At 39.3% G+C, this 16,410-nt stretch overlaps 1 protein-coding gene across 2 annotated transcripts; it reads right to left on the bottom strand.

The window, feature by feature from the left end:
- Window positions 1-1,560: 1,560 nt before the first annotated feature.
- zbtb32 (zinc finger and BTB domain containing 32) lies at window positions 1,561-11,589 on the bottom strand. 2 transcript variants are annotated; one of them, XM_030073389.1, is made up of 5 exons: window positions 11,524-11,589; window positions 6,867-7,902; window positions 5,442-5,551; window positions 2,282-2,461; window positions 1,561-1,873 (listed from the first exon to the last, which is right to left on the bottom strand). In XM_030073389.1, exons 2-5 carry the CDS (start codon window positions 7,871-7,873, stop codon window positions 1,644-1,646), a joined length of 1,527 nt encoding a protein of 508 aa, XP_029929249.1. In that variant the 5' UTR covers window positions 7,874-7,902; window positions 11,524-11,589; the 3' UTR covers window positions 1,561-1,643. The 2 variants fall into 2 exon arrangements, with proteins under 2 accessions (XP_029929249.1, XP_029929250.1); XM_030073390.1 differs by lacking the exon at window positions 11,524-11,589 and adding an exon at window positions 10,822-10,865.
- Between the last annotated feature and the right edge of the window lie 4,821 nt (window positions 11,590-16,410).

The raw sequence follows: 16,410 nt of genomic DNA on the forward strand, positions 1-16,410 counted from the left end.
GAGACAGTTGTGTCAGCTATCCTGTACCACTGTAACTTGCCAAAAAAGTGACAAGTGGCCAAGCCATTTGCAAAATACTGTCATCTTATTTAATTTTTTTTATTATTATATCAATATTTTACAAAAAATGTCTCAAAAAATATCTTTAAAAATGTCTCTAATTGAAACAGAAATTGCACAATTTAAAACATCAATAAAGCTTTTTATTTGTGAATATCTGACCAGACTGGTTTAGGTTAAAAAAAAAAAAAGAAAAAAAAGCATTGAACAGGTTGTGTACAAATTGGTTTAATCAAGACTATTTGGTGCATCAGTAGCCTAAAAAGATTATGATGCTTTTCAAAGTAATGCCACTGTTAATGCACTGGTTTCAGATGGAACAGGTCTCAGTCTCCCTCTAGTGGACATATTGTGCAAGTAGACATGTTACTGCGTATATGAGGACTCCAGAGATACCTTTACAGGATGATGACTGAGAGAAACTCCTCAGACATCAGTCGTTTTAGCTTTAGGTTTATGTACAGTTGTTCATGTTAAAAGTATTTGTATTACACTTTGTATTTATTGTGTGACAGTAGGAGAGACTAGGGTTGGTTGGACTACTTTTCTCTCTATGTAGGTGCTGTCATCATAGAGGTTTATTCACATATAAGGTACACACACGCACACACACACACACACACACACACACACACACACACAATACAATTGCATTTCACTATGTATATCATATGTGCATGGCATCCTGTGTGCCATTCAACCGCAAAATCTGAGCACCAACCAACCCACATTACACACCTCTGTCATGCTTATTACACTTTCAAATGTTATATTAAAATACAGAAGATTCCTCAATTTATTATTAACTGAAAGAAATACATTTTCAATATCATTACCTAACACAGTTCTATAACAGCCTATATTTAGTACGTATGTTTTGTTCTGCTGGTAGGTGGGGCCAGTAAGGGTGGCTGTTGATCCGTCTGTACGTCTGCCCATCCATTCAACAACATACAACATACAGGAACCCTTTCAGTTTTGGTGAGCTTGTGACCTTTCCTGTAGCACCACCATAAAGCCAAATTTTGGCTTGTGGACAGTATAAAAATCTATTTGGCAGATTACCAACAGAATCTGGTGGGCACACTGGATTATTGACTCCTCACAGGATGAAAACAGTCAGTTTTGCTGACCTCATGACCTTTCCTGTCGCACCACCCTTGACCTTATATATAGGCGTGTTTATATATAATATATATACATATATACATATATATATATATAATAACTTTCCTCTTGGACCACCCACAGGCCCAATCTTACATCTTACATTACAAACTTACAATCCTACATTTGGCACACAAGATATTAAATTGAAATTAGCAGAACGTTTTGATATTTGGTGAATGCATTCATTCAACTAAGTATTCCAGCATGTGTAAAATTACTTGTGGATGTTGTGACTTTAATGCACTTACATGACGTAATGTGAAACTAACATAGCATAATATATGCTCACTGTATTTTGTGACCTGTAGGCAGAATTCTCTTGGAGCTGTGAATATGAAAACACAGCAGTCTCAGTTATGACTGCGAGATGTTTGGGTAGAATGAGGTGTCAGTCAGTGGTGTGAGGTAAAGGTTCAAATATGTGAGGTGTACAGGTAAGTATTGTTGATGCTCCAGTCAGGGGGGAAGTCTTGAACAGCGTGGTTCTTCACGTGTCTCTGCATGGTGACCAGGCTGCTGCAGAACTCCAGGCACACCGTGCACTGGTAGGGCGTGGCCCCGCCATGCGTGCGCAGGTGCTTGATCATGGCTGAATAGTCCCGCGAGCGTTGACCACACAGGCGACACTCAAAAGGCTTTTCACCTTGGAGGAGATGGAAAGGAGAGCAGGAAGGAGGGCAAGAGGGAAACAGATGAGGGAGAAGAGAGGCATGTCCACTTCAGAGCGGGTCTCAGATGTACTGGATGAACCACTAGACATAAACAGTGACTATATCCACTGCCTCTGCTTCCCACCATTTGCAAACTTTGGTTATTGATTTCTAAAGGGTGGAATTATATTCTAAAAGTGAAAGCAATATATAGGTAGGAAGGAGCCATAAAATGCCATTCAGCACTATGTCAAAGGTCCATGTTTATGGCTAGGGTTCAGATTCATATCAGAAATAAATACTATAACAATATCTTTATAAACAATACATGAAGGCATGTATTAAGGCTATGTCTGTGATGTTCTATTCAGAAAGTGATCGCACTCGGATAAAGGGCCTACCAGTGTGAACTCGGTGGTGTGTGTCCAGCTGGTGTTTCAGGCTAAACCTCTTTGGGCAGTAACGGCACTGGTAGGGTTTCTCTGCACCATGCTCTTGTCGGTGGGATTGTTGCGGGTGCTGCACCTCATCTCTTCGTCCACAAAACCTACGCCCTGCGGAAGCCTCAGCTGAGGAGTGAACTATTGAGAGGAAACAGTTGCGGGTGTGAATACCATTGTGACAGGTTTACTGGGTGTTAAACAGCTCTCCTGTGTTTGGCAGGTAAGGCTGAATTCCCTTAACAGCAAAACGTGTCTGCGGTGTGACCTGTCCGAGCATCAGTGTGGAAGATGCTCAGCCCACGCCTGCTTGTTTCCTGCAATTTGCTCCAGATAATATATAATTCAAAACATTGTGAATAAATCTTTACAGAATACTGCTTGCAAACACAACAAAGGTGTGTGAGTGTGTGTTTCTTAAGGATACTTGGTGCAAACCTGCAAGTACAACCACTGGAAATTTGCACACCTGAACTGCTCTGTTATTTCAGAAACTTCAGCTTCTTATAAGTTTTGATATTAATATTGTTCAAACATGCATTTTTTGTTTGTTTTTAGAGCACACTAGAGAATTAATTCTTTAGACCACTTTTTTGTCCTATTTTAAAGCAAATCCACACATCAACTCTTATTCCACCAGACAGTTGACAGATCTTCATCTCCCTAAAGACCTCACCAGCACAGGATGTTTTAATAACATTTAGAGGAACCAGATTATGGAATTCTTAATCTCATTTGGTAACAATATCATCCTCCCCAAAATCCTACAGAAGCTATTTAAAAAAATATTTCTGCTATGTGATTTAGTTCTCTCCTTACATCTTGTTGAACTTGCCTTTATACTGCTTTATTTGTTATCTTGTGATAATTTTCTACTGTGCAAGTGTTAACATTTATTTGCCATCTGATGTAACTTTGTAATTCTAATTTTTTCATTTCAATTTTAGGTAGAGGCCTCAAATAAGCGTTTTGGCTTTCTGCCTTTCTCCCAGCTATGTACTCCTTATTTTCTTGGTGCCCTATTTGTTTGTTTGTTTGTTTGTTGTAATTGCGCAAAACAAAACAAAACAAAACAAAACAAAACAAAACAAAACAAAACAAAACAAAACAAAACAAAACAAAACAAAAAACAAAACAAAACAAAACAAAACAAAACAAAACAAAACAAAACAAAACAAAAAACAAAACAAAACAAAACAAAACAAAACAAATAAAATCTGTTTAACGCACAATTCATATCAAAGTAAGAGTGCTTTGTCATTTTCATTCTCTTGCAGAGTATTTTGGACTAATTATATGTCAATTCGTTTCTGTGTCCACATTAGAAAACACTGACATCTACAGGCCACTGACATGACCAGCCACTTCACAACATATGAGGGGATACTGTACAATTAAGGAAATATATATTCACTCAGCTCTCTGTATCAGCTTGATATGCCGTTGCTGTTTATAGCATGGACTTTGCAGAGATAAATGAGTGGAGTATGCTGAAATTACAATTCAGAGGGGCACGGCTGTCTTTGGTGACATCCGGTTGCAAGACCACCACACAGAGGCCCCTTTTCCTGTCGCACTGAAATGGTGTCCCATTCTCCCCAAAGTAAGAGTTAGCAGGCCTTTTCAACTTTCAAAGGTGAGACTTTGAGGTTGCAACTCTGTCACTTTTCACTGCATTTCGCTCTCTTTCAGTTCTTTGATTTACCCCAGTGTGAGCTTGTGCCCCATAGTATAGACAGGAACAGGATGCTGAAATGCGTGTATGTCTGTGTGTGTGTGTGCGTGTGTGTGGGGTGTATGTGTGGGGGGGGGGGGGGTGAGAGGAGGTTGTTAGGGGAAATTGAGAGAATAAACCACAACAATAGAACATTCACCACTCTAAACGCATCTCACTAAGACCTGTTGCTATTAGCAGGCTTCCTGTCCAATATTTCACTTCAGGCCTCATTTGACTTGACATGACATGTAACTTTGCTTTACGATGATGCTTTTTCAAAAGCCTTGCTGCAGTGCGGTAACCTGCGTGTTAACCTAAAGTGCTTTGTGGAAATCTACCTAATCTACCTTAAGGTGTTATACACAATAAGTGTACACAATAACACATTTTTTTTGCCAAGTATACAAAGGTGTTGTACTGAAAAAAAAAGAAAAAGAAAAAAAAAGTCCTAGCACATGCTCAAATGTTTCTGCCTAATTTCAGAGAACCAGTTGGCTACTGCACAAAACCGAATCACAACCTGAACATGTCTGTGGACATAGAGCATGACATAGCAACACTCTGAAAAATGTATTTCCTATTGGAAAGAACTGAATGTGTCACTTTGTAAACATTATAGTCACCTTGGTGTGCAATGAGACACCATATGATTTAATTTCAGTGAAGGAATGACTTAAAACAATGGCTTGTTGCTGCAACACTAAACCAGTACATTGCTTTTTTATTCTTTTTGTCCACATTCTGTCATTACACTGTTGTGAATAAATAATGCATTAGGGCAATTTTCAGCACTTGAATGTTATTGTGTACTTACTGCAGTGAGGCAATTGTAGAGTGTTACTCTTACCCAGTAGCATGAACATAATGTTCCATTGAAATACAGATAATTACACATCAGATAAGCACGCACACAACTTCACACGTGCACACTCACTCACACACACACACACACACACACACACACACACACACACACACACACGGAGTAAAGTGATTGCTATGGCCCTGATAAAATCCCCCTAAGTACATATTTATTGCGTATATATACATATATAGAGCATAATTTTTTTCTGCACAGGACAAACCACTGTTGCACTGCAGAACATACTGTACTGTTTGCTGTATCTAGTAACCACACTACTGCTCCTGCTGCACCATGCTTTCAAAACCACAACTCTCTATCACTTTCCATTACGTAGCTAGAACTTGAAGAGGTTAGAGGTCACAAGAAATTTTACTATCTCTAGAAATTGATACTGCAGGCCTCACATGGGCGAACCACCCTCATTGACTTTTGCTGACTTACCTTTTTCTCCTTGGTTCATATCACTGTGCAATATGGCCATTGTGTTGTTGCCAGTCAAATGCAGTGAACTCTGTTTTTGACAGAATCATATTTTTTACCTGGTTGTGTGGAAGTGGACTCCTGTAGTAATGGATTGCCAAGGAGACTTGTACTGCAGTGCTGGCAGTCTTTAACGCACTCTGTTCTGGCTCTGTGCTCCTCGGGGTATCTGTGGGAAAGAGATGTTGTGAGACAGCTGCGGCCAACAAAAACATTAATTGTACATAACGCCTGCAGGACCCGCCTGTAGTCAGGGTGTAAAAAGGTGCAGAGGTGAGAGACAGCAAGGCAGAAAAAAACTTGCTTTTTTGTGTTTTAGTGAGTTTCAGATGCTCAAGTCAGTTTGCATTCCATATTGCAACATTCAGCTTTATCACAGATTACATCCTTAAACACCCTTTCCTTCCTCTGAATCCTCAACCGCAAGATATTTATAGCATTCGAGTAAAAGCTCATTTATCTTTCGTGTAATGTTAGAGTAGAAGGAACAGGATATTGAAGTGACACTGAAGAATGAATGTTTGTTTCCACACTGACACCTGAACTTTTTAAACCCTTTCATATGCGTTACAGAGACCTGGCCACTCCAAACACTGAAACAGCTTCTATATCAGTGGGTGGAAAACTCTTTAGTCTGCAACAGAGGGGAGAAACGTAGGGGGCCCCCCTTAACATACTGTTAGTTATATTATGAGGTTGACTGTACGATATTTGACTAGACTTGAAAAACAGAGGCATATCTATAATCATAACTGTCAGTACTGTTGTTGTAATTTTAAATGCCAAGCTACTCACATGACATATAATGGTCACAAGATATCACTTAAATCAAATTAGTGTTTGCAGTCTGCATAGCTTATAAAATAACAGTGGCATGAATTCACAATTACTGTTTTATTTTTAAAGAAAAGTGCTCCACTTCACTTTAGTATTTTCTTTTTTTTTCTTTTTTTTTTGTTTGGGACTCAGTCAGTGTAAAAACAAAAGCAAACAAAAAGCTAATTCATTAAATAAAGATAGAGGCACATGTCTGCAAAGCAGGAGCTATGTTTCTAACTATGTAGTCACTACCAGTGAATAATTACCCAGATACTGTATTACTGTGGTACCGTCAAACTGTCATGTAGAGTTGCTGGTAAATGAAACCTATACGGTCTCATGCTCACCGGCACTTTGTTTTGGCTGCTAAACTGGTTTGGCTGTTTAAATGAACATAACAGCGTGAATTATCTGTGAAAAAGCTTTTGACTGACTGGGAGTGCCAGGGAAGGGTTAACAGAGGAAACTTGTTAGCTGGAAAGCGCAGGAGGCTAGATCACGCACATCTACCCAGACAGCAGTGAGTCAGGTGCTATAGCTGTCGCAAGGGAACAACTGAGCAAATTAGGGGAATCTGAACCGCTTGATGAAAAGGAAAATAGGAGAACAATGATTGAAAATAAAAACCGAATTTTCCAGAATGATACGTATGAGTGTCAGTTTACCTTTGTCCGCTGTTTTGAATGGTCCCAATGAATGCTTTGTGGCTGTTTTTTTTTCTGTTCAGCACACCTTGTTTGACCATGTCCTCCATCCCAGGAGATCCTGCATAAAGGCTTTGCATATAAGGGTGATAGATGCCTGAGTAGCCCATGACAGAGCTGTGAACCTGGGATGGAAAAGAGGTGGCTAGCAGGGGGAACATGTGAGGGGTAGAGAGCGAGAATGGGTATGCTACTGACTGTGGAGAGGGTTGGAGGGGATGAGCTGCAATCAAGCTCTGTGCCATCTGCTTCAGGGCATTCATGGGGTGCCACATGCTCTTAGGGATAGCCCACGGAGAGGAGAAAGAGGAATGGCTGGTGGCAGGCCTGGAAATAACACTGTCTCTTTTATAGGTTGTTGCTGACACGGATGGCATTCTCGGCTTCTTTCTTGGAGGTGGTGGGCTGGTGTTGCCCTCAGCGAGATCAGAGGCAAGGCAGTTTTTCATTACAAGGCTGTAGTTGGCCTCTTCCACTGGAGAGGAATTCCTTTGGAGTGCCTCCTCTGTAAGTGGACTTCCTTTTTGCCTGTCACCCGCTTCCTCTGTGTTCTGTACTGCTTCTGTAATTTCTCCTCTTTCCTCGTCTTCTGTGGCTCTGCAGTCTAAGGTGTCCAGCTTCTTCCGACACTGGTCCTCCAGAGACTGCATCTCCAACAGCTGTGCGGCCCTCAGCAGCAGGTGCAGGTCGCCCACGGGCACCTCCAGGGCCTGGGTGTAGGTGAAATCCAAGACCTGCTGGAAGGTGTGAGGGGAGAAGTGCTCCAGAGTGCAATGGATGGGGCTGTCCGTGTCCCCTAGGGTGAGCTGCTGTGCCAGTGTCCTGCTAGCACAGGCCAGCACGAGCCGATGGGCCTTGAAAGTCTGACTCCCTACCGAAATGATGGCATCGCAGAGCAAGCCCGATTGACGGAGAGCATCTGCCTGCTGCAGGAAGTGGAAGTATTGGGTGTTGTCAATTCGGATCATTTCTGACGTCTATAGACGGTAACACAAGCCTGAGGAGGGAGATCAAACAAAACAAAACAAAAAAAACGTAAAACAAAAGTAAATGTTCATCACAGATAACATCATGCCTATATTGCCATATGTATGACATGACTTGAGAAGTGAAAAATTGTAAAAAGGAAAGTCACTTTGCAAATGAACTACAGGGATGAGTTTGTGATTGACAGATAACATGTCCCTCTGTGGTTATTACCGTCTGATTTTTCCATCCTCGCCAGACAGTATGTTTTCAAGCAGCAGCTACGGTGACATAGGAGGCAGGAGGTATGAAGGTGATTACATTGTTTACTGATGTAAAGGAGAGTTGGCCTCATCGCTTTAAACAGTGAATATAATGTTCAGCTAAACTACAAAATAGTTTTAGCAACACATTTTAAAGCAATTACAGGTATTTGTTTCAAGGCTATATACTCCCACACTTTCTCTAGGTTGCATCACAGTTGTTAACCAACAGTGGGATTTGATCTATATTTGGAAGTCTTTCAGTTCTGTAGAAATTCTGGTATCAATCACGGCTGTCCCAGATGTCTTGTCTGAATGTCTGGTTGATGTGTGGAAATGTACTCTGTTTCTTGAAACCTTTGATATTCAGCTCTCACATACACGCTCTAAAGCCACAAAGCCCTAACTGTATATGAAACCATGACTAATGACTGTACACCCGAGCGTCGTAAACACGAGTAAAGTTTGTTTGATAGTCAATAACAATAAGACTGTAACTTGTAAGATAAACATCTACAAATGCAGCGGTGCTCCGTGATGGAGTGTGCAGTTTTTTTTTCTCCCAGAAGTTTTGGAATTTACATCTAAAATTGAAAATAAAAATAGGAAAACAAAAACGAAAGGGGCTGTTAGTTGTGACTGTGTTGAGTTTACAGGACGCATGAACAGCTGCACAGTTTGAAGCCTAATGAAGCTTTGTGAATATACAGTATGTGGTCAGTTGTGCAAAAGAGTTCACCCACTGATTGCAGTATACTGTAAGCTAGTACAGTCTTTTTTTTTTTTTTTTTTTTTGCACAATTACAAACCCACTTTGTCATCTGATAGGCTAGTGACTGGAAACGGAAAGTAAAATGTACGAAATGACATTTTGTCATCATTGTTACTGGAATTGTGTGAAAAGTGAATGCACACTTGCACGCTCTCTCTTTCACTCTGTCTGTGTCTTTCACCCTCAAGTTATTTTTATTCATACTGTATAAAAAACGTGCACTAAATTAAACAAAACTGAAAACCATTTTTAAATTGTCTTATCTTAATTATTAAAATAAATGTCACGTGGTTGAAAAATTTTGACGGCATGTACAATACCTCAAATGTCAGTAGTGGGTTGCCCAAATTAGTATCAGTGACATTTGGGGCAGGTCAGTTCACATTCTTTATGAACCCTAAAACGAAAAGATAAAAGTGATCTACATCTTATAAAGCCAAGTATATTACACTTTCTCATATATCTATATCTATATATAGATATATATATATATATATACCTCCTTCATACCTCCTTCATATCAGAGATGGGCAACACTGACTGACCAACATTTTTTTAATAAAAAACCCATATTAGCCCACACTGGCTAATATACCAGTCTCACTTTACACTTAAGTCCACCAACGCCCAAAGTGCTCCTCGCAGCACAGATATTTATACACACACACACACACACACACACACATATATATACACACACACATATCTATCTATCTATCTATCTATCTATCTATCTATCTATCTATCTATATATATATATATACACACACACACACATACATAGATATAGATATACAGATATACAGATATACGTAGATATATATAGATATACATAGATATAGAAATAGATATATAGCAATGAAATTACATGAGCAATAAAAGTGAATGTGCAGTTGTTTGCACATTCATCCTATTTTGCGCATTAATCCTATTTTATTTTCATTTAAAGAGGGTAACACAGATTAAGACGTAGTATTCGACCGCTGAAGTTTCATAATTAATAACTTGAATTTGGAAATTGTAATTTATCTTTAATTGTCACTAACTGCTACTTATTTGTAAAAATATTACTATAAAAAAAACCCTCATTGATATAATCTAATAAGACTGACAATGACACTTTGACAGCGTGTTTTCAGTTTTCATCATCTCCAAAAATAATTTTTCCAGGACAGAAATAATCAAAGAAGAGCGTGATCTTCAGGTTTTTAGAAAATACATTGTAAAATGAGTATGGAGCAATGCTGCAGTTTGTTCTTGTCACAGCCAAATCTATCAGTTTCTAAAATAAATATGTGAGCCTGGTAGCTGATAAACTTTTGCACAGTGCGGGGAATGCGATACAATATGATTTACAATATGATTTACACTATTATTTGTCCCTGTTGGAAACTTTGTCTTTGATTTCGCGCGCATTGTCAGTCCCAAATGGACCATGGTCAGACATCTATTAAATGAAACAATCAAAATAATTTCTTTGTTTTCAGCTACAATTCAAGATCCTTTTCAACCTTTGGAAACCCACTTTGAAAGGATAAGTACATATTGTTTAGTTAGTGTAATTCACAACATGTTATTGAGCATAATGAGCATAATTAGCAGTCAGCTGAGGGATTAATAGGACAGTACATATTTCTTGTGTGTAACTTAACAGCAACTTAACATTTTATTTTATGCATATGTTGCTTATTGAGTAAAAGCAACCTACCATAAAACATTTAGCTTTTTACTTAATTTTGAGGCATTTACTTTGGTTATTCTTTAAGAACTGATTCTTAACAGATCTCCACAGAGAAACTGCGTTTTTATTTACGATCCTTCCAGAAGGAGTTGAGAAACTTTGCAGTCATTTGGACACCTCCTACAGAACCAATGCACATACTCCACTTGCAGCTGGACCTCATATTGTACTTACAAATATTATGGCTGTGTCCCTTTTTACATTGATGTTCAACGGTGCACTGACGAAATCCATGTAACGCTCTCCTGAGGCTGCAGGTCTATAAATCATTCTATTCTATTCTATTCTATTCTATTCTATTCTATTCTATTCTATTCTACTCTCTTCTTACGACTGTAAATAAATTCACTTGTTTGACCAATATTAAAGTACTTTTCCACCACTGTCGAGGCTGTTTATTTGTACGATCCCCTGTTTCAAAAAAAAAAAAAAAAAAAAAAAAACCTTCATCAGCAGGCCTGTGACACAGTGAAACTTTCCCCCTGATGTGACACACTACAAAGTACCGGGTGTGACCTGATCACCAGATCTCGCTTCAAGACGGCTGTAGTCACAGCAGCTACCTACAACCTACTATCTGCTTACTGAGGGGGAAAAAACATGCGTGCTATGTCAGATTTACACATCCTCTGTCAGATCATGAACAAACGGCGAGCCTCCCTGTAGCTCACATGTAAAGGACTGGAGCTGCGAGAGAGGAGCCTGGTGTAAAGCCACGGGCACACTATCAGAGGTGAAGAACTGTATCTGTAGTAGATGACAGAAAATGGAGATGAAAAGGCTGAGCAGGAGAAGTGGCGGAGTATGTCTGCTTGTGGTTGTCAGTCTCAAAGAAATAAGAAACAGAGGTGCAAGCTGTGTAAATGAGACACTCACCAGTTCATGAGTGAATATCTTCTCTGGAGACTGATGAGCTCACTTGCCTCATGGCTGTGAAGTGACATTTCTGCCTGGGTACTGGTTTAGGTAAGGGACAGGGTGGTTTCCTCCTCTGCCTTCTCAGTCCCTCCTCTTCAACTTATCTCTCCCTTATTGGTTCATTGATTATGATGTTAAATGGCTAGTTTGTAATGGACCAAAGTTGACCTCGGCGAATCTGTCATTTATCCTACGTGAAGTAATTGTTTTTTAAGCGACTAAAAGCAATTTTTCTATTTCATTTGACTGAAACCCAGAGGTTATTTACTCATAACCTAACACGGTGAAAAAGCAGTAAAAAAAAAAAAAAAAAAAAAAAAAAAGCTAATTCTTTAACAAATAAAGCTTTCATTTGATGTGTGCATGCAGTACATGCATGTGTATGTGAAGGTGTGTGTGTATCAGCAGCAGTGAGCTGACATTTATATCCATGTGCCCTACAAATGAAGTACAACCTGTAAATACTGTACACTACTCTTCCCCCTCCAGCCTCACTTGCTGGTCACTACATAAATAGGCAGAGGCTCAGTGCTGAGATGAAACCACTTTAAACAAACTGATCTGTCACAGGAAATAAAGCAGGCGAGAGGCCAGTGGTGCTGTTATGTGTAGGGCTTGGCCTCAAATGAAACTTGCATACCTGAAATAGCAGTGTCTGCATCGCCACTTAGATGCTGAGTTCAGTATGGCAGAATTTATTGGATTACTTCTGATACATCCTAGTTAGTACTTGATTAATGAACTGAACCCTACGCCACACACCCATAACATCATCATTCTGTAATACTGTAAGAAATTTAGTTAAGTCATACTGACAAAGCAGTTACTTTTTGTATTCCATAATTACTAGTTGTTGGTATAGTCAAATTATTTTAATATTCAGTCCTCATGTTGTGAGCATGGTATTTACTCTTGTTGTATGTGCAGTGATAGCAATTTTATTACCAAAGTCTGCACAGGGTAGTTACCACTTCCAGTAATTACAAGCTTAAGTGTCTGACTGTTCATTGAGGAAACACACACACGAACTCTGCACCCACGGCCCTTACAATATCCCTGTTCAAAGCTTTTTGATTTTGTGCCTGTTTAATAAATAATCAGCCAGATCATACGCTGCATCTTTTCAAATAGCTTTGATGAGCATACAGTTAAAATAGGTGCTGTGCTTGTGTAATTACAAAACTGAATCATGTGGGTATTAATTTTGACATTTTCCTTTTGAATAAGAATGGTACATGCCTCACGATTCCATATCATGTAGAAACACGTCGTCTGGTTGACATTTGATCAATGGATCAAATGTCAACATTTATGTTTATGTTAAATACTCAGACGGGACTCAGATGCAGACAGCAGGCAGAACTAGTAATGTAGTCAAAGACTTTTCTGAAGCTGACAGTCAAATCACAATGTGAATCACAGTGCAGGTCACAGATAGTTCGGCAGCTCTCCAGGCAAAGGTGGCAAGCAAAGACTGAGGCACAAACGGGAAACTTGTAGAAAATTGGGTCAAGGTAAGAGGTAGGCAGAACAGAAACAGTCTGGCGGTAACAAGCTATGAACACACCGGGGCAATGTGGAAAAGACTGAGGGTAGGCTATGCATACTGGGTAGGCTAATGAGATAACAAGGAACAGCTGATTAGGGGAGAAGTAGACAAAAAGCTAATAGGATTATGGCAGGAAGATATGAAGCATTATCTCTTACTCATTCACTCATAAAATTGCCAAGAGTGCCAACATGAACAGTAAAGAGCCAAAAAAACGTATGGCAGTTATTATTACAATTAGGCAGTGCGTTGGCCTGGTGTTTAGCCCTTTCACTTCACAACAACGAGGTTGTGGGTTCAAATCTTGGCCCTGTCTGTGCTGGGTTTGTGTGGGTTTCCTCTGGCTGCAGGTGATTTGGAAATTAAGATACCCATAGGGGTGAATGTGAATGTCTTGATGTGTTACTGTTTATGTATATGATGTCAGGGTGTAAATGGAAGCCTCATTTGCAAACTTGAGAACTTCTTAGTCAATCTCCACTAGAAAATTTTTAATCCAGTCAACACAAATGAACTGAGAATAGAGGACTACTGTACTACCATGTTTAAATATGCTGATGACTTTGCCCTTGTTCGACTGTTTCACATGAATTGTGATACAAATTGCAATGGTGTGGGTTATTGATCAGTGTGGATAAAACCACGGGACTTATTTTTGACAGTGACCAACACTTCCTGCAATCAGTTGAGATTGTGAACTTATTCAAATTCTCAGGAACTAATACCTATATTGAAAGCTACACTGATTTTATCAGTAGCGAAATGAACCAGTAATTGTTTTTTAATCGGGATTTAAGGTTAACGTCAATCTTTTGCAGAAAGTCTGTGCCTCCCTGATGGAGCGCACTCTTGTTTTTAATATTGGTGACTGGCTTGGCAATCTTAGCACAAAAATGCCAAAATCTATTCGCTTGAAATGGCTGGACAGATAACAGGAATAACAGCAGTGACAACTGTCTGTAGTGTGAAGCAACTGTACACAGGAAGTGACACTATTTATCCTCTGTACTAATACTGTTCTGTTCTATTCTCTCCCATTCTGTTGTATATGTGGTATGTACATACAGTACAATCATGATGCAGTCCTGTACATGACATGTAGATGATATGGTATGTAAAGTCATTTGAGAAATGCCTGTAATAAAGGACTTTAAAATAATGTAACTGACTGACAATTAAAACAAAGTTAATGATCAGACAGCACTGATAATGCACAAAGATGGATGAATAAAATGATGACAAGAAAAAAAAAACATGATTAGAGATATTCACAGTGGTAACAGGACATAAATCAAGGTCTACAAATGCAAATTTGATGTTAGTGTCGGGATTAAGACTAGAGTTAAATATATCTTTCTGATCATATGAGTAGATTTTAACTCTAAATCCATCATGTCAGGGCTACACTCTGAAATCAGGTCATTCAACATTATTGCTTTAGATGAGACTGGTATAATATTTATTAGGCCAATCTTCAGATGCTCACTACTGCCAGAGTCATTTAATTAAAGCAGTGTGTATAGGTCTAGTTATAATCAAGTGATATGATATTTAATTCCTATGGTTAGTTTGGGACAGCTGAGTGGGTGAATGTGAAGTCAGCTAATCTGATGGACCAATAGTTTCCAACTCTCCTCTTTTTGAATACCTGTTTGGAAATCCTCAGATGATCAAACTTATACAGTGAGTAAAATGTGTAACACATTTTGTGCACCAAGCACAATGTGTAAGACTGACTGGCCTCATCAAACACATCCCTTACATGGAACATATTTCCGAAAGGTTGCAGGTAAGGTTATGATATTTTTTATAGACTTTGTGTACACAATCTAATGAATAGAAGGTAAGGTAATAGAGGTAAACACTTAATTTCAACATCTGATGCAATAGCTTAGTTGGAGCTGTGAGGGCCCTAAATGATCCTTTCTTTAACAGTTATGAACCTGGGCGTTATGGGCTACCTCAGAGTTTAAGATTTCTCATGTGTGGAAAAATACACCACTTAATATGCTATCTTTCAGCATTTAGGGCTCAATCTGAGACATAACAAATAAATGCTACTAAATGGACCCATTGTAAGCCAGCCCCATCATCACGCAAATGTCAAAAGTGGAAAATTTTAATTTAAACGCTGTCCCTTTTACTTGTCACTCCCATGCTTATCATGCTCATTTGTCATAGAGCAGCTAGTGTTAACCACAAGCTTTTTTTACTTACGAATGCTGTCATCACAGGTGTAGAGCTGATATGCAAAGAGCAAACTTATTGTATTTTATTGTATTGTATTGTATTTTATTTTATTTTACATTTTTACATGTGACCTTGAACACATTGTCAGTCCATGAGTGCCTAAACTCATTTTTTTTTTTTTTTTTTTTTTTTACCACCTATATTCATTCTATCACTTTATTATATTTGACAGTGTACAGTATATGCTAAGTGTAGTCTGTGGGTGGATGTATGCACTGACACATAAGCCCACTGTGCGTGTGTCTTTGCGTTTGTTAATGTGAGGTGTTAATGCGCTTAAACTGCTGGACAGTCTGATCTCATCTATTTCCCTGTGAGTGATTAGCATCATACCGATCACTTAAATGTCAGCATCTCTTATACGGGGAGCAGGCAGCAGGACCTGGTGCCCTGGGCTTCACCTATCAGTAATAACTAGAGTCTATTCCCCCCACGACACACACACTGCCCGACACCTGCTATCCCCTCAGTCAGTTGGGTGATCACCACCAGAGACACCCTACCCGGCATCAGTGCTGACTCACTGAGGTGTCTAACTGCGAGTGTGTGCGTTGTTTGTGAGCAAATTGTGCTGCTTGTCTAAAGAACTGCAGTCTCGGCACATCCAGTGATCGTGCAGCTCTAAGCACCCACACATCTTACATGATGCTGATGACATTAATCTTTCATTCATCAACAACTAAAATCATGCATTGACATCTTTAATCTGCCCACTGGGACATATAAAGTGGGTTAGAGATCTGCGCAGTTGTGATTTTTCACCCCGGTTGTGTTTGTTGAATGAATCAAAGTGTTAGCAAGCTAAACAAAACGGACACTTAGAATGCAACTGAGATGATAAAAGTCCAGGCGGCTGTGAACTTCATCATATTACCACAGCAGCAGTGTGTGAGCTGTGAACTTCAGAGGAACTACTACTCAGATGACTGGTCTGTGCTGGAGGCATCAATGGCAAACTGTCACTGTACAGCCGCAGAGCCTTTTCACAGTAATCTATGTAAGCAGGACTACCCGTCAGTAGAGGACACCTCAGTGTTGTGGTTTGG

Source organism: Myripristis murdjan, chromosome 16 (assembly GCF_902150065.1).
Source record: "Myripristis murdjan chromosome 16, fMyrMur1.1, whole genome shotgun sequence".
NCBI lineage: Eukaryota > Metazoa > Chordata > Actinopteri > Holocentriformes > Holocentridae > Myripristis > Myripristis murdjan.

What these genes read in the sequence shown, in the direction of transcription:
- zbtb32 (XM_030073389.1), bottom strand. Translation starts at nt 7,873, where the DNA reads ATGATCCGAATTGACAACACCCAATACTTCCACTTCCTGCAGCAGGCA. An exon ending in ATTCAAAACAGCGGACAAAG is followed by an intron (nt 5,552 to 6,866) that starts GTAAACTGACAC and finishes TCTTTCCCACAG; the next exon opens with ATACCCCGAGGAGCACAGAG. An exon ending in ACACCACCGAGTTCACACTG is followed by an intron (nt 1,874 to 2,281) that starts GTAGGCCCTTTA and finishes ATCTCCTCCAAG; the next exon opens with GTGAAAAGCCTTTTGAGTGT.